This window comes from Alosa sapidissima, chromosome 13 (genome assembly GCF_018492685.1).
Source record: "Alosa sapidissima isolate fAloSap1 chromosome 13, fAloSap1.pri, whole genome shotgun sequence".
NCBI lineage: Eukaryota > Metazoa > Chordata > Actinopteri > Clupeiformes > Clupeidae > Alosa > Alosa sapidissima.
Window position 1 is genome coordinate 28,963,448 of NC_055969.1, and position 27,182 is coordinate 28,990,629.

The 27,182-nt window shown below is 41.2% G+C and overlaps 3 protein-coding genes and 5 non-coding genes across 9 annotated transcripts in view; 7 read left to right on the top strand and 1 right to left on the bottom strand.

Moving 5' to 3' along the window:
* The window catches only part of dym (dymeclin), a 69,683-nt gene extending 65,896 nt beyond the window's left edge, over positions 1-3,787 (bottom strand). The window contains exons 1-2 of the mRNA XM_042059214.1: positions 3,631-3,787; positions 1,179-1,374 (exon numbers count right to left, since the gene is read on the bottom strand). Of these exons, the coding sequence (XP_041915148.1) occupies positions 1,179-1,318 (140 nt within the window). The 5' untranslated portion in view covers positions 1,319-1,374; positions 3,631-3,787. The remainder of the gene's footprint in view (positions 1-1,178; positions 1,375-3,630) is intronic.
* Positions 3,788-14,340: 10,553 nt separating this feature from the next.
* rplp0 (ribosomal protein, large, P0) overlaps positions 14,341-27,182 on the top strand; it is a 31,384-nt gene continuing 18,542 nt past the window's right edge. The window contains exons 1-8 of one of the 2 annotated variants that reach the window (XM_042060044.1): positions 14,341-14,445; positions 15,213-15,320; positions 15,620-15,795; positions 15,938-16,025; positions 16,112-16,258; positions 16,795-16,980; positions 17,336-17,476; positions 24,136-24,144. In XM_042060044.1, coding sequence (XP_041915978.1) covers positions 15,267-15,320; positions 15,620-15,795; positions 15,938-16,025; positions 16,112-16,258; positions 16,795-16,980; positions 17,336-17,476; positions 24,136-24,144 — 801 coding nt within the window. In that variant the 5' untranslated portion in view covers positions 14,341-14,445; positions 15,213-15,266. Of the gene's footprint in view, positions 14,446-15,212; positions 15,321-15,619; positions 15,796-15,937; positions 16,026-16,111; positions 16,259-16,794; positions 16,981-17,335; positions 17,477-18,050; positions 18,263-24,135; positions 24,145-27,182 lie in introns of those variants that run through there. The other variant, XM_042060043.1, reaches the window with a different exon arrangement.
* LOC121681095 lies at positions 14,961-15,088 on the top strand. Its single transcript, XR_006021970.1, has one exon. It is a non-coding gene; the product is annotated as a small nucleolar RNA SNORA63 (small nucleolar RNA).
* LOC121681094 lies at positions 15,417-15,544 on the top strand. The gene has a single exon (XR_006021969.1). It is a non-coding gene; the product is annotated as a small nucleolar RNA SNORA63 (small nucleolar RNA).
* Positions 16,467-16,595, top strand: LOC121681098. The gene has a single exon (XR_006021974.1). It is a non-coding gene; the product is annotated as a small nucleolar RNA SNORA63 (small nucleolar RNA).
* On the top strand, positions 17,065-17,192 carry LOC121681096. The gene has a single exon (XR_006021971.1). It is a non-coding gene; the product is annotated as a small nucleolar RNA SNORA63 (small nucleolar RNA).
* LOC121681097 lies at positions 17,623-17,751 on the top strand. Its single transcript, XR_006021972.1, has one exon. It is a non-coding gene; the product is annotated as a small nucleolar RNA SNORA63 (small nucleolar RNA).
* On the top strand, positions 18,608-26,642 carry LOC121680604 (ras-related protein Rab-35). The gene is made up of 6 exons (XM_042060045.1): positions 18,608-18,931; positions 19,902-19,952; positions 20,240-20,363; positions 22,869-22,993; positions 23,220-23,344; positions 24,061-26,642. Exons 1-6 carry the CDS (start codon positions 18,880-18,882, stop codon positions 24,187-24,189), a joined length of 606 nt encoding a protein of 201 aa, XP_041915979.1. The 5' UTR covers positions 18,608-18,879; the 3' UTR covers positions 24,190-26,642.

Sequence of the window (27,182 nt, forward strand, 5' to 3'; positions counted from 1 at the left end):
AGCCTACACATTCCTGAAATAAATAAATGTAAAAAATAGAGACAGTCAAGACAGTCACTGACAAACAGAAAGCACCATGAAAACAAATTCCAGTGGTTAAAAACCTAAAAAGAGAGTCCAATAGAAAATAGCGCAAACTTCAGATCCACTATGAAATCCATAAAGAGATGCTCTGCACATATAACTCTGAAATATGCAAAGCAAGACAGTCTTTCTTCTCTAACATCATCAACAGAACTACAAATAACACTTGTGTGCTATTTTCAACAGTCAAGAAGTTACACCCACCCCACCCCACCCTCACAATTAGCACCTGAACTTCTATCTACTAATAAATGCAATGAGCTTGTATCTTTATTCTTTATAAGGTAAGATTGATAAAATCAGACCGAACATATCTTCTCAATTACTAACTCAACATCAGGAACTTCAAGCTACAAAGGGAGGGGAATCCAAACTTAATGTCAAAGTTTAGCTTGATAGACTACGAAACTCTGGAAATGGTAGAGAATCTCAACTCTTCCACATGGACAGGCTTAGACACTCTGCCTACCAATTTCTTCAAAACTGTTTTTCACCTTATAGCAGCAGAAGTGCTTCACATTGTAAATGTATCATTGCTGTCTGGCACATTTCTTAAGTCCCTGAAAACAGAGGTTGTAAAGCCCTTTCTCAAGAAGACTAACCTGGATGATTCCGTGCTAAACAATTACACACACACACCATACCGTCCCCCCCCTACCAGAACTAAACATGGTGAAGTAGTTGCTATGCGGTTGAGCTCTGGAACCGACTTTCAGATGATATCAAAAAGGCCCCAACTGTAGACAGTTTTAAATCTAGACTTAAGACCAAACTGTTCTAAGATGCCTTCTGCTAACTGATCAAATGCACTGCCTGTTATAACTGAGTTACAAATTCTAAATCTGTCTTTTTTTTTACCTTGCGTCTTTCATGTTTGCTTTTTAATTATTATACACTTTACTTTTTAAGCTGTTTTTATTGCCATTTTCATATTTATTTACTATTACTATTTGCTTTTGTTTATGTAAAGCACATTGAATGATTCATGTGTTTGAAATGTGCTATATAAATAAACTTGACTTTACCTGAGGAACGACAATAAATAGGGGAAATGCACACAAGACCGGGTGGTACATAACCATGTCTCTACTCACCTGCAGGTGGGGCTTGTGATGGTGAAGGAAATAAGCTGGTTCCAGAAAGGGTCATTCTCAGAGATGGACTCTGTACCAATAAGTTTCTGCAGGCTCTGGTTCTCTGCCAGGTCACTAACTTGACTAGTGCTGGCTCCCATCTCCTGACAGTGATGTGCTAACCTCTTCAAGGCCTCATCACTCTAAACATCAAACCCTGAGGATCACAGTGTTATAACACTTAGACAAACAAAATATTTCAAATATTTAGGCTTACCTGGACAGACAGACAGACAGACAGACAGAAAGACAGATAGATAGATAGATAGATAGATAGATAGATAGATAGATAGATAGATAGATATACTGTATTGATCCCTAGGGGAAATTCAAGGTCACAGTAGCATACAGACAACACACACATACATTGAATAACAGCAGAAAAAGTAATTAAAAGTATATAATATAAAAAACAGAATATACAAAATACAAATTATACTAAATAAAACTTAATCAAAAACAATTCTAAAAAACAGTATCCACATAGTGGGTGAATAATCAATCAGGTGTGCTTGCAATGACTGAAGCAGGGACTGAGCCTGTGGTTCTCAGTGCATAAGGTAAGGTAAGGTGCTCTGTGTGAATGAGTGTCATGGTGATAGTGCAAATGAGTAAGTCAAACAGTGCAACAGTGCAAGAATAAATGCTTTCATTCCTAAATGCATATCAGAACACTGAATCACACTGGATCAATGATCATTTGAAGATGACAATAGGCTAAAACTAGAATAAAATAAACATTTTACAAAGGTTGAATAACCGAGGCAACAAATGGTCAGATTGGTCATATGGTACTGAATGAGCAGAGCAGTGTTTCCCATACATTGACTTATTTGTGGCGGCCCACCACAATATCAACATTGACCACCACACAATGATTTTCCAGGTTGTACTAAATTGTGCTTAAAGCTGGTTAGCATCATAACCACGCTGCACTAATTTGTTAAAAACTGTTGCATTCAAGTTAATTCTGCAAACCTACCACCACAAATAGAATTCAATTCTGTGGGAAACACTGCAGAGGTTCATACTCCGATAAATAGCTTAGCTTGAAGACAGCGCAAAGTACAGCAAACACAGCACAAAGAGTAACTGGGCAAGCAAATACAAATGGAAGAGTTGACTAAAGGAGTAGGACTAAAAAAGACCATGTGGGCAGGCCATCCCTCCACTGAAATCCAGAATGCATCCACAAACAAAAAGTATAGCTTCTGAGATTGATCCAAAGTTGACTTTTTAATGCAATACTTTGCAATCTTACTTCTTAATTATATTCAGTTCCTGCACTGCCCTGCAACTTTGTTAATTCTACAGTGCTATATAAAAGCTGGTTTTCTGCTTCTAGTTGAACAGTTACATTTAATACATCGAAAACTTTCCAGAGGTTGCGTGTCTTGAGGGGGAGGGCCATAGGGGAGGACGGCTAGGTAGTCAGGTGTCCCGAGACGGTTATAGGATCCCGGATCGAGTCACGGGGACAAAAGACGTCACATTGCAAGTCGAGTATACACACAACATCACTATCTACTTGCGTATAATTTCCTGATAAATCTAGTCGTCGTGCATCATGTGACATATTTCAACGGTAATCTCAGTTCCTAACATGAAGTTAATTCCTCGCCTTTATCATGGCAAATGGATTAGGACTTTTGTTTACATAAATATCCACTGGTCAAGACCTTCACAGAACACCACATATGAGTACTTCTAGAAACTGAGTCATGGGGCGTGTGCACTGCCCCACCAGACAGACACACAGGTTAGCTTGCTTGACAACGGTCCTAGAAATCGCAAATTGTCGTTTTGTCTACTGATCATACAAAACAATCTAACAAATGACTAACAGCAACATCAGAGCTAAAATACAGCATGCAGCACATCACACTGGTACTAACAAACGCAAACCAACTATTCAGTCTTCCTCACTGAGCTGAACGTACAAAATGCCTTTTAAGTTAGCTTGAGGTTGCCAGGACTGAACAGCTAGCGATTTGACACGACATAATTTAGTTTTTGCGGCGTAGGTCCTACTTAATTTACCCCTTTATCGGCAACTGACGCTATTCGGTTATATTTTAGTCATCTTACACTGTTGGTGACTCTCGTTCATGACGTTGAGTTGAGTTGGCCTAAATATTTAGTCATCCTATCAATAGCTAACTTAACTTGTTAGCAAGAGACTTGAACAGCAGTCTAAACCCAAGATAACGTTATTTATTAGCGAATGACAAGCACGGAAAAATGTGCGCCTTGCCACAACTGACGCCGTGGTGGAAAGTCAGCACATATAATTGATACAAAGTCTCCAGAAACGTTAGTTACATCTTAGGCTAATTTACATAGGCAACGCTAGCAAGCTATGATAGCTTTCTGTGTTAACTCGGTGGCAACTCAGTTATTCTGACTGTATTACCTGGCAAACTGCAGTTTGCGTTAGATGTGGTAGTCTCACAAGTCAGGTGACGTTGTTCCTGCACTGTTTTATAATTCCCGTGCAGAATGTGTTGTTAGTTTATTAATACGCTAGAGAAGTGCTGTAGAAGTACCACCACTCATCCACCATATTTCCACGTCGCCACTGGTACTTGCGTATTCGTGACGTCACTACCCAACAGGATCTAGGTGACAGGTGCCAAACCTATGGTACTAATGAAACTTACATTTGATTTACATTTATATTGTCGCCATCTCCCTCCTGCTTGAGATGTCAGTGTAATTCGCTGATAGTTGTCTTACAAGTACAACCAGGCCTATATGAAAAAAAAGCACATCACAGAGTAACCTGGAGTGAATGAACATCAACAAAAAGACCACAACTACCATTATAACATGTATAGTACAGTAATAGACTACACCGCTTAGAAGTACTTAAATAATATCATAGTAGTAGCAGTCACCACAGCTTCACAACAGCTGGCTCTGAAAGATCTTGAGGATATTCTGGTCTAAGAAGATAACAAATTGTGTGCTACACAGTGTAACAGAGTGCTTGGAAATGAAAACAATACTGTTAAGAAGGAGATGGAAATGGCTAGGGCATGTAGGCTATGTAGGAAACCATCTGATGACCAGAGGTGGACAGAGTACACAGCTTCATTACTTGAGTAAAAGTACAGATACCCTTTGCTAAATTTTACTCAAGTACAAGTAAAAGTACAACAGTCAGATGTCTACTTAAGTAAAAGTACTGAAGTACTTGTTTTTAAAAGTACTTGAGTATCAAGAGTACAAGAGTAGCCTACATTTTCTAAATATTGCATTACTACTGCCACAGTGCTTACATTTATGCACAGAAACGTCCTACATGGAGTTATGAAAAATGTTAATGTTAATACCTTGGAGAATGTAAAAGGAATTGAAAGTAAAATCAAGTCATTTTCATCTTTTTACCATGTTGCCAGGGATGGGCAGTATTTCATGTATTTAAAATACGTATTTCAAATACAAAATACTAATTTTGTAATTGAAAAACTTGAAGCTATCATTAACTTGTTCAGAAAATTGAAATAGTCTGGCGAGGTGGGGCCACAGGTTGGCACATTCCTGCTGCATCTTCATCCATTGTTTCATCTCTTATCATCTGACCATGGAGTTGACTTTGGCGGAAAGCTGAAGGTGATTGCTGATAGGCTGTCCCAATCAGTGGCACCTGCCAATCCAATCACGTTTGAGAGGGAAAAAACTAATTGAGGGTTTCTGAGATTTTTCTTTTTTCCTTTTTTTTTAGAAGTAACGGGTACTCACGGTTATGGATAGAAATGTAGTGGAGTAAAGAGTACAATATTTGCCTCTCAAATGTACTTGAGTAAAGTCATGAGTACTCCCCAAAAATGATATTCGAGTAAAGTACAGATCCCTCAAAATGGTACTCAAGTACTGTACTCAAGTAAATGTACTCTGTTACTGTCCGGCTCTGCTGATGACATCACAAAAGTAGCACTGCGATGGACCGCTGAAGGAAAATGAAAAAGAGGGCAGAGGTGTCAAAAGTATTCACATTAATTACTCAAGTAGAAGTATAGATAGGGTTTTAAAAGACTTCTAGTTGAAAGTGTAAAAGTACTGGTTGTAAAACTACTTAAAGTATAAAAGTAAAAGTAATGTCAGGGGAAAAAATGCCATTAAGGACAAAAGCTTAGGCCGCGCCACAGGGGCCTATAGTGCACTACCCCACCTCCCCAAAAAAACATTTTCCTAAAGGCCATAATAATGACTATAATGTTATTAAACTTTGGGACGCACTAGCTACCTGTTTCAGTCGCATAAGCCCATTGAAAATGAGCGAATTTTAGTATAATGCAAATACATCAAGAACCATATAAGGGGGGGGGGGGGGGGGGGGGGGTGTATTGAACACGTCAACATTTTTTTCAGTAAGTATACTTCCAGTGAGGCTATTCACATGAAATTTTCACCGGACATTAGTATTAACTTAGGTAATCCACACATACATAAAAATCCAAACATTAATGTCTAAAAGTAGAGTTATGAGTAAAAAAGTGGAATGGCACAGGGAAAAAGTATTGAACACGCTAAGAAAAAGCAGTACACATAACAGGCAAGGAATGGCAAGGAACAAACTGGAATCTATAAGTAGTTAGAAAGTATCCCTCCTATCTGTGCAAATTGATATAAGCTGGGTTAGTACATACTGGTAGGCTAAAAAAAGTTTTTTTTGTTACCAAGGTGTCACACAAGAAACATTTCATGATGGGTAAAAGCAAAGAGCTCTCCCAAGACCTTTGCAACCTTATTGTTGCAAAACACATCAATGGAACTGGTTACAGATGCATTTCAAAACTTCAGAATCATCCAGAAAGCAGTATTGGAGCCATTATCTGCAAGTGGAAGGAACATCACTGCATCATCAACTGGCCATGCACAGGATCGCCTTGCAAGATTTCTGACCAGGAAGTCAGAAGGATAGTCAGAAGAGTAGCCCAAGAGCCAAGGACCACTCGGAGAAAGCTCCAGAAAGACTTGGAGGCAGCAGGTACAATTGTTACAGAGAAAATCATAGGTAATGCACTCCACCGCCATGGCCTCTATGCACGCTCATCCCGCATGACTCTATTACTGAAGAAAAACATTGAAGCTCGTTGAAAGTTTGCTACACAACATTTGGACAATCCTATGAAATACTGAGAGAATTTATTCTTGTCAGGCAAGAGCAAAATTGAACTTTTCAGATGTCATACTACACACCATATTTGGAGGAGAAATGGCACTGTGCATCACCCTAAAAATACCCTACCAACAGGGAGGTTTGGAGGTGGTGGCATCATGGTGTGGGCTGTTTTTCATCTCATGGTACTAGCAGACTTCATACAGTTGAAAGAATGATGAATGTAGTCATTTTGTTTCGGGAGAATCTTTACATTCACCAGGATGATGAGGATGAGACATGGCTAGACCTTCGAGCAGGACAATGATTCAAACCATTCAGCAAAGGAAGCTCTCAATTGGTTTCAGAGAAAGGAAATCAAGGCCCTGACTTTAATCCAATTGAACAGTTTTGGAAGTTAACTAAAGATCAGAATTCACAAGATGGACCCCTGGAATCTTCAATATTAAAGGACGATCTGTTTAAAAGAATGGGCCAAACTCACACCAGAATACAGTGACTGATTAGTTTTGTCATACAGGAAATGCGTCATTACGAATAAAGGCTTTTCCACAAAGTATTTAAGAAATTTCAGCAGGTGTGTTCAATACTTTTTTCCTGTGTCATTCCACTGTATTACACATAACTCTACCTATGGACTTTAATGTTTGTATTTTTTATATGGGTGGATTATCTGAGTTAATACTAATGTCTGGTGAAAAATTCAAGCAAATAGCAAGTATACTTACAGAAAAAAATGTTGACGTGTTCAATACTTATTTTCCCCTGTATGTGTAGTGTTGAGCATTAACATGTGTGTTTCATGGAGCCGAAAATATGATAACTAGTTGCCGATAAGTATTAATGGTGCAAAACTTCAGAGGCATGCATGTTATCAATAACCTTTATTGGAATGTAATGTACATCCCAGCTTAGCTGCAGGAATCTGTGAGGGCAACGGATGTAAGATAACAAAATTGGACAAGACAATTGGTGTACCCAGGGCAGGCTTAGTGACAATAACCCTTATATGTTTGTTTATATACAGTATACATTAGTGTGTATTTTCGGTCAAAAATTACTGGCCATTAGAAATTAACGGTGGAAAAATGGTCAGTGTATAAAATTGAGTCCAGGCACATACTTATTGATCAGATGGACTGTATATGCACTTCTGTACATTAAAACACACACACAAACACACCCTCACTTCCCCTCTTTGCTTCTATGCCAGCCCCCATTGGAACCTTTCCCCAATGGAATCTTCCCCTTTCTGACTTGCATGAGCTCAGGTCAGTGAGGCCTGCAGGCCATAAATACCAAATGGAAGATTAAAACTGGTTATATCCAATAGAACACAAGTTGATACAAAGGTCTATCACAACATTAGATGATAATATGTGTGTTACTGTGTATTTATAACAAGTTATAATGCAGCTGTAATTTTTGACCGGGAACACAAAACTAGTAAACATAAAACGAACACAACAGGAGGGTGAAGCAACTTTCAGTGAAAATGTTGCAAAGTCATCTGCTGACAGTGAAGTATGGCAGTGGTGGAGGATTGAGAAGAGACTTGAAAGTTGAAAAAGTTTTCTACTGTCAGTTGTGCTCTCAATCTTGCTCTGATAGAATGTCTTTTTTGCAAGTGTAACAGTGAATGAAAAAGATGACAGCAAAGACTGGTAGTTACTAAGACCATTTCCATTTCTGGATTTACGTAATTTTCTCTCAGCAGCTTTAAGTATTACTATCATTAATATAGTAATAGTAACAATATATCTAGCCGAGTGTTAAAAATTGTATTTTTTGTAATTCCATCACCTTTATGGAACTATCTTGTTTCTTATATCAATTAACATTTGTCAAAATGTTTTTAATAAAAAAAAAAAACCTCTAGCTTAGCCAAAAGTGTAGACCCAAAAATTCACCATTTTGGGGATATTATTGAATTTATATTTATTTATATATATTTATATTTATTTATATATTTATATATAGTTTTTGGGAAAATGTCTAAATGCCATATGTTTTAATCTGTTTAAGTTAAGGTACCCAATTTATTTGAACTGTATTTAACCTGTAAGAGGCTTATTAAAGGAAAGGAAATTTAAAATTGTTAGAAAAATACTTAGGGTTTTAAAATCATCAGTTAACCTCTGTAAATATGTATTTGATAGAAAAGGACAGTTTTTTTGCTAAAATTACACTGTTTTTATTGGAAATGTACCCATAGCATAGGAAAAAGTGTGTAAAAATGTGCCATTTTGGAATACGGCGGCCATATTGGATTTTTGGACAAAATTCAACATGCCCCAAGTTTTAATCTGTTCCAATAGGGGTTCTGACCAGGAATCCATGGAGAAAACTTTGACCAAAAACTAGGCCTAATGTTTCCAGCAGATGACCTGTCTATAAGAGCTGAGCTACACCAGGCACGTAACTGAAACGTTCCATAATAGAATCAAGGGAAGTATAGTATATTATATACTCTTTTGATCCTGTGAGGGAAATTTGGTCTCTGCATTTATCCCAATCCATGAATTAGTGAAACACACACAGCAGCACACAGTGAACACACAGTGAGGTGAAGCACACACTAATACCGGCGCAGTGAGCTGCCTGCAACAACAGCGGCGCTAGGGGAGCAGTGAGGGGTTAGGTGCCTTGCTCAAGGGCACTTCAGCCGTGCCTACTGGTCGGGACTCGAACTGGCAACCCTCCGGTTACAGGTCAGAAGTGCTAACCAGTAGGCTATACGGCTGCCCCGAAGTAGCTACACCGGACGTGACAGCGGCGCATACGTTAGAAAAAAATAGATCATTCATCTAAAATGGATTTTTTACGTGTCGCGAACGGAACGCTTCAGTTACGCGCCTGGTGTAGCTTCGCTGTAAGACGGCCAGATAACTTACTTCCCATAGCATTGGTGTAAACAACTGGCGATCTTGCAGCGTTTGCCTCCTTTGTTGTTCGTGAAATTAAAGTGCTAAAATGAAATGCTTGAGCACCCTTAAAAGCCTAAAATTGCCACTGCATAGAAAATGGATCTGAAATACTTCAAGTAAACATATCATGGATCACATGGGCCAGTGAAGCCTGAGGGCCAATTACGACAAAGTTCTGTCCACATGGAGAAAGCCAGCATGCATTGTGGTCAACACAGCATGAACACGTTCAACCAAATCTGCATAGCACTGCATGAATGGACCTTAAATCACACTGGTTCTCATTTGTTATGGGGATTATTTAAGGAATGTTATAAAATGAATGGAAAAGTATGGCATGACTCTTTTAACTTAGGCCTATGTCAAATGATGTAAGCAAATGCAAGTGAAAGACTGCTTGGGGATGTCCGCCTCCTTGTTGTCCCTGTCAGGACACCTCAACAGACACAGGCAAGATACAATATTGAAAGAGGGTGGGAATAGTGCAATATCAGTATAGACTGACATTTAAGATAAATATAGTGCAAGGCAGTTCAGTGCAATAATGTATGGGTATCGCACACACACAGTTTGTGACCAGGATGTGAGGGGTCTGCAGAGATTTTTGCTGCCCTTTTCCTGACCCTGGACCAGTACAGGTCCTGGATGGAGGGAAGGTAAGCTCCAATGATCCTCTCTGCAGCCCTAATTGTCCATTCTGTCCCTTGTTTTGGACCTTTTATGATGACCTCAATTGCTCCTGCTCCAATGGATTTTATTTCTGACAACCTGTGGATATTTTTGATATTTTAAGGATGACCTGCATAAATATTGTAGACCACATCACAGTGTTGTAGGATTTCCAATCTCATACCAATATTTGTCCTGATGCACTCCCTCATAGAAATGCACTCCCATTTGTCTTTGACACCTTTTACCATGCTGCAGTTCTTTTTTTACTCTTTTTAATTAATGTGGAAATATAGACCTGGTTTCTTGTATATGGGTCTTCTTTCTTCTCTTTAGGTCCAGGATTAGTTGGGACTAGATGTCAAATTGCATGATGGGTCTGGGGCCATGAATGTGGTTGCGCAGTAGTTGCTACGTTTTTGTATCTTACAAATCATGCCCTTTTTTACCTGACACAGGATTTGATGTAAACACAGGAAAAAAGGAAGAAGGAACCAGGAATTAAACTGAATAGCAGCAGAGGTTTTCTTCGAAAGTATGAAATTCTGAAGTAGCCTAGAAATCTACACACCTGGCTCGTCAGGCTAATTCGTGCATTTTCACAAAAAATTGTACAATTTGTGTCCTGGGAAAGATGATTCATTTTCCAGGACAATCACTCAAAAAAGAGAACAAGGGAAAACCACATGTGACAACTGTAGTGAGCAGGCACATTAGAAATGTGAAAACTGATTTTTGAAAGGTTGTCCCTGCATGTATAGGCAAATTACCAGGACCTAAAGAAGTTTTATTAGATGACCTGGGAGCATACTGGTACCTTTATTCAAATAGCCTAATTTGCAATTTAAATTGGCAATTTAGTCATGCAATTTGAAAATATTATCTGCAATATGTAATTCAATATGCAAAGTGGCAGTTTGAATTATTTTGCTGAAAAATTAGAATTGACATTCTTTCAAACATTGTTTTAGTGACTGCTGAAAATTAGAACACTCACCTTAAAATCCATTTTTCTTGAAGTACATTGCACACATCCATTTTATGGTGGTATACAACATAGTGCATAGAAATAATAACTACAACATTTTACTTCATGATAGAGATAGATAGAAATATAGGAGGGGGGGGGGGGGGGTGTTTAACCACACTCTACCATACTGAATTGCATTTCAATTCAAAAAACTTTATTTATCCCCGAGGGGCAATTTCTCCATGCAGGCATAGTAATAATAATAATAATAATAATAATAATAATAAGCTTTATTTGTATAGCACCTTTCATACACAGAATGCAGCTCAAAGTGCTTTACATTTGAAGCATGTAACACAATAATAGTCAGTCAGTCATTATCAATCACTTTTCTTTGCTGTTTATGATCTACTCAGCAACATATCAAAAATATAGAAAATGACGTCACAAGACTGGCAGCCTTAACCCTCTTACCCCCCACAAGCACGCCATATGGCAACTGTGGCAAGGAAAAACTCCCATATTCCAGGAAGAAACCTTGAGCAGAACCTGACTTAATAGGGGGAGCCCATCTGCTTCTGGCTGGCTGCGCCCTCCAATAGTAGCAGATGTAGAATAATCTGAGAAAGTAGTCTACAGGATAAGATGAGTTAACTAAAAGCTTTCCTGTACAGTTATGTTTTCAGATCTTTTTTAAAAATATTTACTGAACTCCCCTGCTTGAAGTACAGAGGCAGGGTGTTCGATAGTTTGGGGGCATAATGGATAAACGCAGCTTCTCCACTTTGTTTGTGGAGCACTTTGGGTACGATTAAAAGATTAGAATTGGATGATCTAAGTTTCCTTTGTGGTTGATAAGATATTAAAAGCTCAGAGATATATGAAGGTGCTATGCCATTCAGAGCTTTGTAAGTAATTAACATAACCTTAAAATCAATTCTATAGGAAATAGGGAGCCAGTGCAGTTCAGCCAACACAGGGGTGATGTGTTCTCTCTTCTTAGTCTTAGTTAAAAGTCTAGCCGCAGAGTTCTGTATGAGTGCCAATTTCTTTAGGTGTTTTTTGGGAAGACCAGTGAAAAGTGCATTGCAGTAGTCTAACCTGCTAGTGATAAAGGCGTGAATTCGTTTTTCTGCATCTTGTTGAGTTAAAAAGGGTCGCACTTTGGCAATGTTTCTCAAGTGGAAATAGGCTGTCTGAGTAACTTTACTGATATGGGGCTTAAAACTTAACTCTGCATCTAAGATGACACCGAGGCTTGTTACTTTTGGTTTGACCTGGTGTGCCAAGTTCCCCAGATTACTAAGAATAATATCTCGCTTTAGTTTTGGTCCAACCAGAAGTACCTCTGTTTTGTCATCATTTAGTTTCAAAAAGTTTTTGCTCATCCACTGATTAATGGAGGTTAGGCATGCAGTGAGGGAGCAAAGGCCATCTGGGTTAGTTGGCTCCACAGAAATATACAATTGGGTATCATCTGCGTAGCTGTGGAAGTTTACATTATGCTGACTTATGACGTTTCCCAATGGAAGCATATATAGAGAAAATAGCAGGGGACCAAGGCAGCTCCCCTGGGCCACACCAAAAGGCAAGTCATGTTTTTCAGATACATGATCTCCTAGACTGATATAAAAATCTCTGCCAGTAATGTAGGTTTGAAACCAGTTTAGAGCATTATCAGAGAGACCCACCCACTTTGCAAGGCGGTGAATTAGGATGTTATGATCAATGGTGTCAAATGCCGCACTCAAATCCAGAAGAATAAGGATTGACACTTTGTTTGAGTCAGTAGCTAGTCTGAGATCATTGACTATTTTTACTAGAGCCGTTTCTGTGCTGTGATTTGATCTAAAACCTGATTGGAATTTTTCAAGGATACTGTTTTCGTTGAGGAAGGTATTTAACTGATTACAAACAACTTTTTCAAGTACTTTGCTCAAAAACGATAGATTTGATTTAGGCCTGTAGTTGCTCAGATTGGTATGGTCAAGATTTGACTTTTTAAGTAAAGGTTTCACAACAGCAGTTTTAAAAGCAGTTGGAAATATACCTGTTTCTAATGAGGTATTTATTACCTTGAGAAAAAAGGGAGCTAAGCTATCATATACTTTTTTGAGGAATGTAGTAGGGATTGGATCTAAAACACATGTTGACATAAGACATAACACAACATATAAGACAGGACAAAAGAAAGAACAGAAAAAAAGGAGAGGGAGGAGGAGGGGACTGGGAGAATTCAGTTCAAAATGCGAATAGCCTCAGAAGTTAAGCTTAAAAAGGTAGCCTTCTTCCTGTTAGCCAGAGGACAGCGCAGACGCCTGCCAGGGGGCAGCCTTTCAAAAACTCTATGTAGGACATGGGCAGAGTCTTCTAAGATGCAGTTGGCTTTCCTTAGTGTTGCTTGTCGTGCAGTGATGTCAGAGACATGGGTGGGAGACAGAGGGTGGCCAATGATTTTAGTACATGTGTTCACAATGCTCTGGAGGTGTTTCTTATTTTTCATTGAGAGGGAGTGAAAGTATAAGTATACATACTTTTAAGTATATATACTCAGCATGAAAAGGTCAATAGCCTATACCTTCAATAAAATAGCCTATACCTTCAATAAATAAGGATCTTCTTTCTTCTCTTTAAATCCAGGATTAGTTGGGACTATGCAGATGTCAAATTACATGATGGGTCTGGGGTGATGAATGTGATTGTGCAGTAGTTGCTACATTTTTGTATCTCTGCTACCAATTAAATACATAGCATGCCTTTTTTTAACCTTTTCACAGACACAGGATTTGATGTAAACACAGGAAAAAAGAAAAAAGAAACCAGGAATTAAACTGAATAGCAGCAGAGGTTTTCTTTGAAAGTATGAAATTCTATATTGAAGTGCATTTTGAGAAAAAATCAGCATGAAAAGGTCAGTAGCCTATACTTTCAATAAAGAAGGTGTAAAATGTTTAGAATCCTGCTCACTTCAGTGTAGTTTCCTCAAGAAATACTGACGCTGTTGACATTTTTTCAGAAGCACCTCTGTGACAAAATGCAGTTTGTCATCAATGACAGTGCCCATATTTGTATTCATATAGCTTTCAACTTCAGCTGGTTCCCCACGGATTATGGTTGCAGTTTTTTTATTCAGATGCCAATTCATTTAGCAATGCCATCGCATCCCTCTTATTTTGATTAAAAATTAGAACATATTTTGATACATTTTCAAAATGCATGCTAGTTGTACCCTACATTGAATATTCTATTACAAAACCAATTACCATTTGAGTATAAGTTAAAGAGACCAAATGCATGAAAAAGACAAGACCCTGAGTGACAATCTTTTATAGGATATAAAACAAAGTAGACTACATCTGAATACACATGAACAAATAAGGACTTGATCCGTTGTGAAACTCATTGAAGAACGAGATTGGCCAATCAAGAAACGCCTCTATTTGTTGAAACGCGACTGTGATTGGTTCCTTTGCCTGTATAAGTTCTTTCCGCTTCCTTTTCCAGTCTCTCTCTTGCACGCGTCTTCAACGTAGCAAGGTAAGGACCCATGGTTGACGACTGAAATGAAGATTTAAAACGTTTTTAATAATTTCTAGTGGATTTAAGCACCATGTATTTAAACATAACACTTGTCTGTATTTTACTAGTCATAATAGTGGCCGTAAATCGCAACGATTTAAGAGCCATCCCGACTTAAATTAAATTGCGGCCTGTTCAGCGGCAGCAGCCATGTTCTGTGCTCGAGTGGCGCCATGTGTCCAGTGTAGCACATAGGCTAAATTGGTGTTTTCGATCAGTCGGTACACTTGAATTTTTCCCGATTTGTTATTTGGTAAACTATATCGTATGGTTTTATGCTGGCGGTGGTGTTACAGTTGGGTTAAATGGTTTTAACTCATGATGTTACTGCAGGCTAACGTTTGCTGAAGCTAACACGCAGCATCACGTCATAGTTAACATTAACATTGGATTTAATTCGCATAGGAAGCTGTCAGTTGGCCAAGACCGTAACACCTAATGTCCAACAACCTTAAAATATCTATTCATAACAGTTGCAGGTTAAGTTACGGATTAGCTGTTCAGTGCTATACCGTCGTTCCCCCTGCACATAGAAATCTGTTTCCTACTATCCCTGTTTGTCTGCATCCTACGACTACCAGGGACGCTTGGTTTCAGACATGTCCTTAACTGTACATGTACGAATTAGTTTCATCGTAGATGTCACTAAATATTGTACATAAACGTGTCACTAATGCCTCTGTACTTCCATTGGTTATAAAACTAACAAATTGTTGTCTTTGCAGCACTCTTCACCTTGTCTTTAAAACGCTAAAGCGATCCTTGGAAGCACTGCAAAGATGCCCAGGGAAGACAGGGCCACATGGAAGTCCAACTATTTTATGAAGATCATCGTAAGTGTTGTGTCTTGACTGCAGTAATGTGTGAAACTTGTAGGATGTGTCAAATTTACTTATCAGTCCTGTATGTAAGGCTTCAAAAATGAATATTTGCAGGTTAAGTTACGGAGCAGCTGTGCAGTACTGCTTTGTCGTTCCCCCTGCATAAAACAAATCGATTCTTACTATCCCTGTCTGTCTGCATCCCACGACTGCCAGGGACGCTTGGTTTCAGACATTTCTCATTGTTTTTTGTGTTGTCCCTTAAAAATGTTTATTGTGGCACTAACTGTGGTTTTTATCCACCTGGACAGCAACTCTTGGATGACTTCCCAAAATGCTTCATTGTGGGTGCCGACAATGTCGGCTCCAAGCAGATGCAGCAGATCCGCTTGTCTCTGCGCGGAAAGGCTGTTGTGCTCATGGGTAAGAACACCATGATGCGCAAAGCCATCCGTGGCCACCTGGAAAACAACCCTGCCCTGGAGAGGTGAGCGGCATCTTTATATCTGTGATATGTTGACCCTAACTGCTTGTCAAGTGAATCCAGATGCACCTGGCAAGATCCTAATGGACTTCTGATTGTTACTCATGATTGACTATTGGGCTTACTTTTGAACTCTACTTTTCAGGCTGCTTCCTCACATTAAGGGGAATGTTGGCTTCGTCTTCACCAAGGAGGACCTGGTTGAGATCAGGGACATGCTGCTGGCCAACAAAGTAAATCTTCGCATCTGTTTCACATGGTACGTGTACAGTAATTTGTACATTTGTGAAGCCCATAATGACCACTGATTTATGCCTAGGTGCCAGCTGCTGCTCGTGCAGGTGCTATTGCCCCCTGTGATGTAACGGTGCCAGCCCAGAACACTGGTCTGGGTCCTGAGAAGACCTCTTTCTTCCAGGCTCTGGGCATCACCACTAAGATCTCCAGAGGAACCATTGAAATCTTGGTATGTTTGCAGTGCTCTCCTCCTCTTCTCAGTTGATGCTGCTGGATCTGCTTTGGTCAGAGTGCCACAGGTTGGGCATATAACATGCAGCTAATGATCTAACCAAACATAGTGTTTTGTAGTAGCTGGTGTAAGCTGACTACAGGCAACGGCCTTAAACTTGATCAGATCGTTTTAAACTAACATTAAAGCACCAATGACTGACTAGTTGCAGGTTAAGTTACGGTGTAGCTGTGCAGTGCTACCCTGTCGTTCCCCCTGCACATATAAAATCTGTTTCCTTCTATCCTTGTCTGTCTAAATCTCAAGACTGCCAGGGACGCTGGGTTACAGACATGTGCACACATACGAATTGATTTCATTAATGTTGGTTAATATACCCAAGTTCACATGAGGAATGGCTAAGTCTGGTCAATATTGACTGAAGACATGGCTAAGAGTTTTTAGTCTATTTAAAGTGATGTCCCAGTTCTCTACATGCTGCAGGATCTAATTTGGGCAGAGCTTCACTCACGGCTTTGTGTTTTTCCCTACAGAGCGACGTGCAGTTGATCAAGCCTGGAGATAAGGTGGGCGCCAGCGAGGCTACGCTGCTGAACATGTTGAACATCTCGCCATTTTCCTATGGGTTGATCATCCAGCAGGTGTACGACAACGGCAGCGTGTACAGCCCTGAGGTGCTGGACATCACAGAGGAGGCCCTGCACAAGCGTTTCCTTGAGGTGCGTGGACACGCTTGACGTGCAAGCTGACCAGATGACTCCAGCATTTTCAATTAGTTTGAGTGGGCTCATGTTTATGAACCAATGCAGGATATCTACATGGCAACTGTTCAGTGCTGTTTTGTCGTTCCCCCTGCAAACATTAATCTGTTTCCTACTATCCCTGTCTGTCAGCAATTCCACGGCAGGCAGGGACGCTTGGTCTCAGACATTCATGACTCGTTTTCCCAGCATATTACTGTAACCAAGGTGTTTACTGATGTGCTGAGCTGTGCTTATGTAGCATCTGATGGCTCTAAAAACCTATGCTAATCACAAGTCCTCTTTATTTTTATTCTGTATTTAAAATGTGTAGGGCGTGAGGAACATCGCCAGTGTGTGCCTGCAGATTGGGTACCCCACTTTGGCTTCCATCCCCCACTCCATCATTAACGGCTACAAGAGAGTCCTTGCTGTCGCCGTGGAGACTGACTACTCCTTCCCCTTGGCAGAGAAGGTGAGTTCACGTAGTTACCACTTAAGCTGTATAGGGGAGGTTGGGTTTGAAAATGGCTGCTGCTCAACCCACGCACAGAAGTGCCTTTGAATCTATAGTAGCCTAAGATGTTTGGTCTTTGGTTATAACCCTCAAGTAAGTGACAGTTGCAGGTAAAGTTACAGTGTAGCTGATCAGTGCTACTCTGTCGTTCCCCCTGCAGATAGAAAATCTGTTTCTTTCTATCCTTGTCTGCCTACATCTCAAGACGGCCAGGGACGCTTAGTTACAGACATGTGCACATAAATGGGTCTCATCAATGTTGGTTGATATACCAGATTGACATATTCAAATTGGCTTTAAGGGTTGGAAAGTGGCTATTGATCATCCAGTGCGCAGATGTGCTTTCTTTGAACCCATAGTAGCCTGGGACGTTTGGTCTTGGACACTAAATCCCTGTTCTTGACAATTTCACAAAACCCAGTCAAGAACTCTGACCGATACTTACTAATGATGCTGAAAGCCAGTAGGATCACTTATCTGATGTATTGTTTCTTGGGAAGATGTCTTAAACGCTGTTTTCCTCTCCCCCCAGGTTAAGGCCTTCTTGGCTGACCCGTCTGCCTTTGCGGCCGTTGTGGCACCAGTAGCTGCAGCAGCAGAAGAGGCTGCTGCTCCTGCTGCAGCCAAGGAGGCTGCCAAGGAGGAGTCTGAGGAATCGGATGATGACATGGGCTTTGGACTGTTTGACTAAATCAGAGAACTCATGTTCTGTTCTACCAACCAATAAAAGAAACCTCTGAATGACTTTGATTTCTCTGGTGTGATTAATATGAATAAAGTTTTAGATGCATGTATATCCAATTTAGGAGGTTTTAGAGGTGTTTAAGGAGGATCCAATTTAGGAGGTTGTAGTGCTGTCAAAATCAGCCTCTTTCTTGACAAATGAATTTTAACAGATGTATTTTGCAACAAATTAAGTTGAGCATTACCTTTTGCAATGCCAATTGGTTACGAAGTGAACCTGAGTGTTTGCATGGTCAAGGCCTTAGTTGTAGTAGGCATCGCAAAAAAAAGTCCCCACCATGCTTGTAATTTTGGTGTGCGGCTGCGCAGTATTACGTTCAAGCGTTTAGCGAAGTGGGTGGGATTTGAGCTGTGGTTAGCCAGCTAGCCTGTTTGTGCTCGCAGGGACTGTTAATCGGTGATGTCGATGGGTGTGATCCTGCTTTAGCTCTACGATACCTTTGTAATATACCCGCCGGCAAAGGGGAGAAATTCCAGGAGAAGGAAATCTAGCTGACTCTCAGCCGGGGGAGGGTGACGCTAACTAGCTGCATCCCTGGACAGCTCTTTTTGGGCGTTAAACATTCTGTGGGGGGAACCGAGGATACGTCGAATAGTCGAAAACCCCAACCACTGCGATGGCGAGAGACTACGATTACCTCTTTAAGCTCCTCATTATCGGTGACAGCGGTAAGGAAAGCCTGGGGATGCCAGACGGGAAATAGGCCTGTATAGTTTAACGTCACACATTTGTATTGATATTTGGCAGTGGTGCTTCGCGTTTTTTGACAGATTCTTGGCATGGGAACAATTTTCTACCCCTAATTTAACTGGATGATCGAATTAATAATCAGCCTTTTTGTCGGCATGAAAACAAATGATCGAACGATGCTACTCTAGTTTGCTACCAGTTTCACTAGAAGTTAGCCTGTCAGCTAGTTAGCTTGCTTGTATTCGCTAGCTAGCAGATGGCTTTCTAGGGCGGGGAGCAAGTTGTTCGGCTTCCTAACCGGTGGTAACATCGACACTGAGATGTAAACAGAACCTACTCTGTCGATGTTTTGAATTCTTTCTTGTTCAGAAATACACATTCAGAGGTAACGAAGACAGACAAAGTAGTTGCATATACATTACTGTCGGCAGTTAGCGACGGAAGGCTAAACCAGTTTGGCAGTTATGCTAGCTAGCTAGCAGCCCTTTTGGTACAAGTAATTCATCTGCCTGCCGGCCATCCTCTTAAATTTGACAAGCTTGATTTATGCCAGCAGCCCCAAGAGAACCCGTTTTGACTATCGTTTTATCATTATCGACGTGCACTCGTAGTTTTGGTTTAAGATGCTTACTTTTCGTGTCAAATTGTGTTTGATAGCTAATTGGTTAACCACTTTGTTGAAGAATAACCTGACTACCGCTTGCTAACCAGTGAAGAAGTGTTGTTGTCCTGCTACGTTGTCCTGCTACGTTGATATGGCCATTACATGGGGCCAATGTTTGTCTGGGCGTTGACTCCTGCCATTGTGTCTCTCTGTGTTTTGTTTTGTTTAATCCAGCGACAGTGCGTGCGTACTGTGGACCCTTTGATGCATGATTTCACTGTGCATTGGCGCCTGTGTGTGATGTTAAGCCATCATGCGACCCTCAACTCTGCTCTGTTTCACAGGTGTGGGGAAAAGCAGTCTGCTGCTCAGGTTCGCCGACAACACATTTTCAGGTAAGTTGTGTATGTGTATTGTAGAAGTGAAGTACAAACCAGTGAAGGGTATTGGATGGTACACTACTAAGATAGATCTTATGAACCAAGCCTGTCCATCAACTCTGGCCTCTAACGAAGAGGTTATTGGAGATGTGGTGGCACAGATATTAATGAGTTTCAGGTGGTGTATGTGTGATGTAATGGGAAAAGAACAGTAGTATGTGTACAGCAGTAGTATGTATGTGCTTATGCTTAATGTAAATGAACACACGATCAAACCTTGTGTGTGCATGTTTGTGGTTTAGGTAGCTACATCACCACAATTGGCGTGGATTTTAAGATCCGGACAGTGGAGATCAACGGCGAGAAGGTGAAGCTGCAGATCTGGGACACAGCTGGACAGGAACGCTTCCGCACGATCACCTCCACGTGAGTAAAAGCAATGCACTCTGGGTAGCGGCGAACCATGACGGCCACATCTGTCACGGCTATCTCTGATGTACACACCTTTGGGTCTGGCTGATGGTGTTTGTGAGGGATGCACAAGGAACACTTTGATCTTCAGCCTGTGGAATAATGGCATTGTGGCTCTATTGATGTCAGCTTCAGTTACAGTGAGAATGTGGAGAAAGGGGTGGCTATAAGAAAGTGGCCTTGTGTAGAATCTCTAATGTGTTTGAATTTCCACAGACTAATATGAATCACAGGACTGTAAATCGTACAGTCAGCGTGTCTCATTTCAGGGGCTATATGGTTCTAAGGCCAGATTTGTAGACCGGTTGCGTCATAGTAGCGCGACTAGTGCTGTCCCGTTTCGTAGGCTCCTTCGAATTCGGCCGACAAACCCACCCTTCTTTTCCCTCCTTAACCTTTATTGTTGAATTTATATCAGTTTAAGTGAAGATCCTCGTTGAATCACTTGCCCAAATATTTGTAAAGTTCTTTCCGTAGAATCTATCCTTTTTTTTTTTTGTTCTAGATTTCTGTAGATTTTTCTTCTATACATTCCAGTCATTCACAGAACGCATTCAGTTAGGAACATGCCATCTCAGCAGACAGCGCTGTGCGCTAGAGAGAGAGAAGCGGCATCCTTAATAGCTCAGTCGCACACTTCCCTTTTTCAGGTGCTGCACGCCACCACTGTCCAACACTCCTCAATTCCCCTGCCTGTATGGTGTGATCCTTGGGCGTGTAGATGATGGCTCACAACAGCGCTCAAGAGCTGCTTGATGTGTACGCCCTACAGGCATGCTACATGTGTCTGCCAATGTGCATGCCCTACAACCATGTTACATGTGTGCCATTGTGTCTTCGCCACGTGTTGGACAAGAGCACAGAGCTCATGTTTGAACTTGACAGTGGATATAACTTTTCATTGACGTCTGCTCATAGTAGAGATGAATGTGGATCACAGGGATTGTGCGTTGAGCTGCCATGTGGATGGGCTCCCTACTGGGCAGCGTACGCGATTACCGGACTGTGCCGTGAATAGCAAGTCTTGTCCGTGTCAGATTGTCGCCCAGGGAATGGACTGTTGCCCTTTGGGAAATGAACTTACATGTGCTGACCTGTGGAAAGAACTCAGGTCTTTGGAGTGCAGCTCATACTCATAGACAGAACAACAGCTCAGCTCTGTTTGCAGATAGACGTGTCATTGTTTTGCAGGTGTTTGTCACACAGATTGGGTGACGTCATTCTGTCCCTGTATACATTATCAGATCCCTGTATGCATTATCAGATTGTTGAGGGGTTGTAAACATTACATAAAGCAATTAAGTGAATTCAGCTGACTTTTTTATGGCATCAAAGTGTTGGCGTCCATAACTTTTAGGATTTTTTCTTCTTTGACATTACACTCTTTTCCCTGATCAAGCCATTAAAGGTGTGGCTTTTCGGTATGGGTTGGGTTGGAGTCCGACACAGGTCAACACAGGCCCTACAGTGGCCTGTGTCCGGGCAGGACTCTGAGACTGACAGGCGTGGGCGTTGTTGTTGTTGATGAGGCCTGATGGTAAGCTGCAGCCATGTGGCATGGTGTCTCATTAGGAGTAAGTGAATTTCAGCCTGGCCGAGCGGCTCTGTGCAAGCCCTCTTGTGAGAGGTACCAGGGGGAAAATAAGCCCTGGACTGGAATTGGAGTAAGGTGTGCATGTGTGTGTGTCATATTTGAAGCTTTTCATTTCTCTTATTTCATTTCATGCAGAATGCAGAAAATGACCATCCCAGTTGTTACTTTCATATTTGTTAGTGAGGTTCTACAGTTACTTGGCTTTGGCTTCTCAACTCAGGTTATCTTAGGATCATAGCTTGAAAGTTCTTGGTTGAGAAGAACTTGGTCCCCTTAATTTGTAGTCAGCCAATTAGAGATCTTTATGAAGTAGTTAATCCAATGCCTTTCAGTACAGTTTAAAACTAAAGTCATTTGCAGTGTCCCTACACTCCCTAATCAAAATGATTGCCATTGGGGGATGTCTGAAGCTGATATATCTTTGAAATAATAAGGAGGGAGGGAAGCCAGTATATTGCTGTGAGCAGTGTGTTGCAACTTTTGAAGCCGTGAATGTGGATCAATCGGAGAGAGCATAGACTGTCTCAGTACTGGGGTCCCTCTCTCCCCACCCGCCATGGTGTACTCTGCGCTTGGGCGACAGAGACAGGGTATGTCAGGTCACCTCAGACGACGTCTTCCTGTCAGATAGAGAGCGGTTGCTTCTCTGCTCAGGAACTGATGTGGCTTTTAGGTCATGCCTTTGTGTTCTAACACACACACACACACACACACACACGCGCGCACTTACAGAAAGGCATACTAAACCACTTCCTCTCACAGGCTGCACTAGTCTGGAAGCTCACAAAATGCCACAGACACAAAGCAAAGACAGACAACCGACTCATCAGGCGTCTGCTCACTCCATTTCCCTTTCCCCATGGCAGATACTACAGAGGGACGCACGGGGTGATCGTGGTCTATGATGTCACCAGCGCAGAGTCATTCGTCAATGTCAAGCGGTGGCTCCACGAAATCAACCAGAACTGTGATGATGTCTGTCGAATATTAGGTAAATTCCTACGTGTCTGATATTCTTCCTAGCTTTTCATACTTGACGTTGTGTTGATGCCGTTTGTACAAATAAGGGTGGCACACTCTTTAGTCAGAGTTGCATGTATTTCATGAAATAATTACTAATTAACATTACTAATTACTAATGAATAATTACTAATTAACATGCTCACTGTTCAACTCCAAAACAAATTTTATATTAATTCCACTTCTCAACGTCTTAGTGGGCAACAAGAATGACGACCCGAACTCCAAAGTAGTGGAGACGGCCGACGCGCAGAAGTTTGCTGAGCAGATGGACATCAGGCTGTTCGAGACCAGTGCCAAGGAGAACATCAACGTAGAGGATGTAAGTCCTGTTGATGGACATGGGGGTGTGGAAGCCAAGTGGCAGACCTTTAGGGAAGGTCGCATGTCATATATTAAAGGTCACAACAGGGGTCATATCCTCTCATGAGGAGGAAGGAAGGTGAGAGGTTAGATCGAGAAACAAGTGTTCATCTCTGCCCTTACACTATTGTTGCCAGGTCAACTCCCCTTAATACAAACAATCAGATGCAGAGTTTAGAATCAGACCTCAGAACAGCAGAGGACCGAGATAAGAGAGCTTGATGATTAATATCACCTCTTGGTGACGTTAACACTGCTGTAAGATATGTGCATGTTGAAGTGCAGACGAAATACAACAACAATTAGTTAATATTGTGTAGTTTGGCCTTCCTCTCAGGGCTACCATAGTGTTGACTGCCTCCCAAAGTAACTGACTATTGACACATTTGCAGCATGCTAAAACAGACATGCATACCTTTCAAAATGTGACGGCTTAATAGGACAAAGTTTTGGTGTTTCCCGAGTAAAAACATACAGTGCTGCGAATCAAAGCCTTTTAGTGTTTGTCAGTGCATGATGGCAAGTGTTTTGACATTTTATATTTATGGATCAATCATCAAGCCTAACTCTGTTTTTTGTTTGTGTGTCTGTGCGTATCTCTCTCTTGCTCTCTCTCTCCGTGTGTTTGTGTTTGTGTTTGTGTGTGTGTGTCTGTGTCCTGACGGCACCACTCAGATGTTTAACTGCATCACAGAGCTAGTGTTGAAGGCCCGGAAAGAGTCGGTCGCCAAGCAACAGCAGCAGCAGCAGAGCGAAGTGGTGAAACTCAGCAAGAACAGCAAACGCAAGAAAAAGTGCTGCTGACAGACTGGACCCTTATCACACTCTTATCACCCATGCACATGTACATACACACACACACACACACACACACACAGACACATGCTTACATACACACAACAGACAAACACAGCCATCATTGAACTGACAGAGAGGGAGAGAAACTAGGAAAGAATAATCTGACGCCAACCCCCAGAGACGGACTCCACTCAGAAAAAAAAGAGAAGAAATATATCTATTTAGAGATTTAATCAAAGAAAAGAAAGAAAAAAAGAAACATGGACTTTTGGGATCTTAAGGACATGTGCAAACTCAAATGTACAGTTTTTAATCAGGACGGAAACAAACGGCGCATCTCCCCGTCTCCAGGGGAACCATCGCCGCGGCGACCGTCAGATTTTTATGGAGATAAAAAATTATATATATTTTTTCTGTTCTTGCATTCGCATTCAAACTCCCCCACCCCATCCCTTACAGCATGCTTCCCTACCTTCTCTCTCCCTGTTATAAGGAGAGTTGAAGACATCTGGCCTATTTTTTTTTTGTTTTATAAATTCCCTCTGAATGCAAAGTTCCAGCAGAGAGACGTCTGTGATCCAAGTCAACTATGTCAGAGTGGACTGTGCTGAAACAAACAATTATGAAGACGATGGCAGCAGCCAGCTGAAAAGTGCTCGTGTCGGAATTCATATCGGCAAAACGGATCCAACAGACCAGCCAACAAGAAATCTGCCATTCTCCTACTTCTTAATGTTTATTATTGGAGCCCCCAGTCCTGTCGCCAGTTTTGCTCCCCCTTGTGTTTTGGTGATTTTTACACTTTAAATGAAGACAAACTATCTGTGGCCACCATGGACCAATCTCACTCCACCCCCCCACCCCTTGCCCCACTCTCCCTGCCAATCTCTCAGAGAGAAAGTTATGCCTTTTTTTTTTTGTTCTATCTTTTCTTTTTGTAAATTTGTATTTTTTTACTAACAAACTACACCACTGTAAAAAAAAAAGCTATCAAAAAAACAAAACAAATGTGCTTAGAGATGAAAAGGTGTTAAGGGTCTAAGCCTGTCTTGGACTACTGCCACAGAATCAGACCTTGGAGCCAGTAGTAGAGTCGCACCAGAACTTTACTGTCAAACCCAAGACAACTGGACAAGCATTCTCGTAAGCTGTGCTAACTACAACACCGGACATCTCTGTGTTCTAATAGGCACAGGTTCTAACAGGAAGCAGGGCCGTGGTTCTCTGTGGTAAATGCATTAGCGGTGATGAGTAAATTGGCCTTGGGTTAGGGCTTCTGCTGATGTGTGGCAGGCAATGCCATGGCACTGGTCACGTCTGCAGGAGACTGAGAAGAAATGTTGGACCTTTGCGGGCTGTCAGTACCACCTTGCAAGCCTCATGCCAAATTCACACACACCTCCACATCCAACATCTCCATCACTCATACACACACACACACACACTCATACACACGCTTGCGTACAGTCATATATATATATAGATGTGAGTGCCAGTCAGACGTGGATGCCATAATCTCTCTCTACAGGGGCTCCTAGGCCGTAGAAGCTGAGCCCCCAAACCACCAGCACTTAATCTGGGAGAGAGATCACTATGACTGAGTCAGTACATGGAGGGTGGTGGCTTTTGCGTGTTTGGGACCAGGCCGATGGTTTTCACAGGCACTGACCACACTTGTGTAGTCTTAAACAGTTGCCATGGGCACGGGCAATATTATGGCCATCTTGAGACTTGAGGATCAGTATGTTTATTATAGAGCCGGCCGCTGATTGACAACCAGACTGGCCAGTGACGTGTGCCAATTACTGGAGAAGCACAGGCGGAAATCCCGCCCACCGCAGCAGCCAAAACGAGAAAAAAAGGAAAGCTCCTCCATGCAGAACCGATGGCTGAGGGGTTGACGTTAAAGAACAAAATGAACATATCTGAACAATGAAAAGTTTAAACCAGCATGCTTGTAAAAAAAAGAAATGCTTTTAAAGGAAGTGTGTGATTAGTTTGACAGCTCAAATGTCAGCATTTCATAGAGCTGTAGAGTGACTGGACAAAGCTTAGCAGGTTGACTTAATGAGTTCCCCGTCACTTCCCCCGAGCCTGGGGTGACGATTACAGTTTTAATCTTCACTGCTCAGACAGCCGCCTTTACAAACCCAGGAGAAATGGGAGCCCCACAAAAAAGCTTATTTACAAAAACATAAAGTTTGAAAGATCATCATCCTGTTTATTTATGTGTGGATATCAATGTTACCACACACTGTGTGCACATGCATATGCACAAACGACACATATACAAACACGCATGTGTGTATATAGACACCGGTATATGCGTCTGTTTTGTGTGTTTCTATATGTGTTTATGTACTGGTCTGGTGTACACTGGAAAGATGAAATGTTGCCACTCAAGTCATTGTTTGCCCCATCATGAATCTAACCAATAATAAACATTTTAAGAGAATGGATTTATGTTTGATATTCTTTATATAAAGTTTGTTCTAAATATAGAATATAAAAGTAATGCGTCCTGGGTACCCTTGCGAATGTAATACTATTCAGTGGCCACATGAAGGTGCTGTACCACACAAAACCTTATTAGAGTAATAGGCCTTTCGGTTTGCATCTGCACTGTACGAGGATCACCAAACAAATAGCAGATGGGCTGTTGATATTCAAAAGCTTGTTATGTTGCTCAAACAAATTATTGTGTCTTTTGTGGGATGTGGTTGGCACTGTTTTTGCGATGGTTTAGCATAGCTTCTGGTTGCAGATAGTATCTGTAAGCCTCTGTTGTAACTGAATACTGAGATGTGACCAAATACAGAAAATTAGTAATAACCTTGCAGTTGGTATAGTAAGTAGGAAGTTATTGTCACAAGTTATTGAGGGAACCCATGGCTTAAAAAAAAAAAAAAACTAATGCTCTTTAACACACATTTGTGTTTCTGTTTGATTGTTGCATGCTGCACTCATCTTTGGTGTTCGTTTGTATGGGATGATTTTTA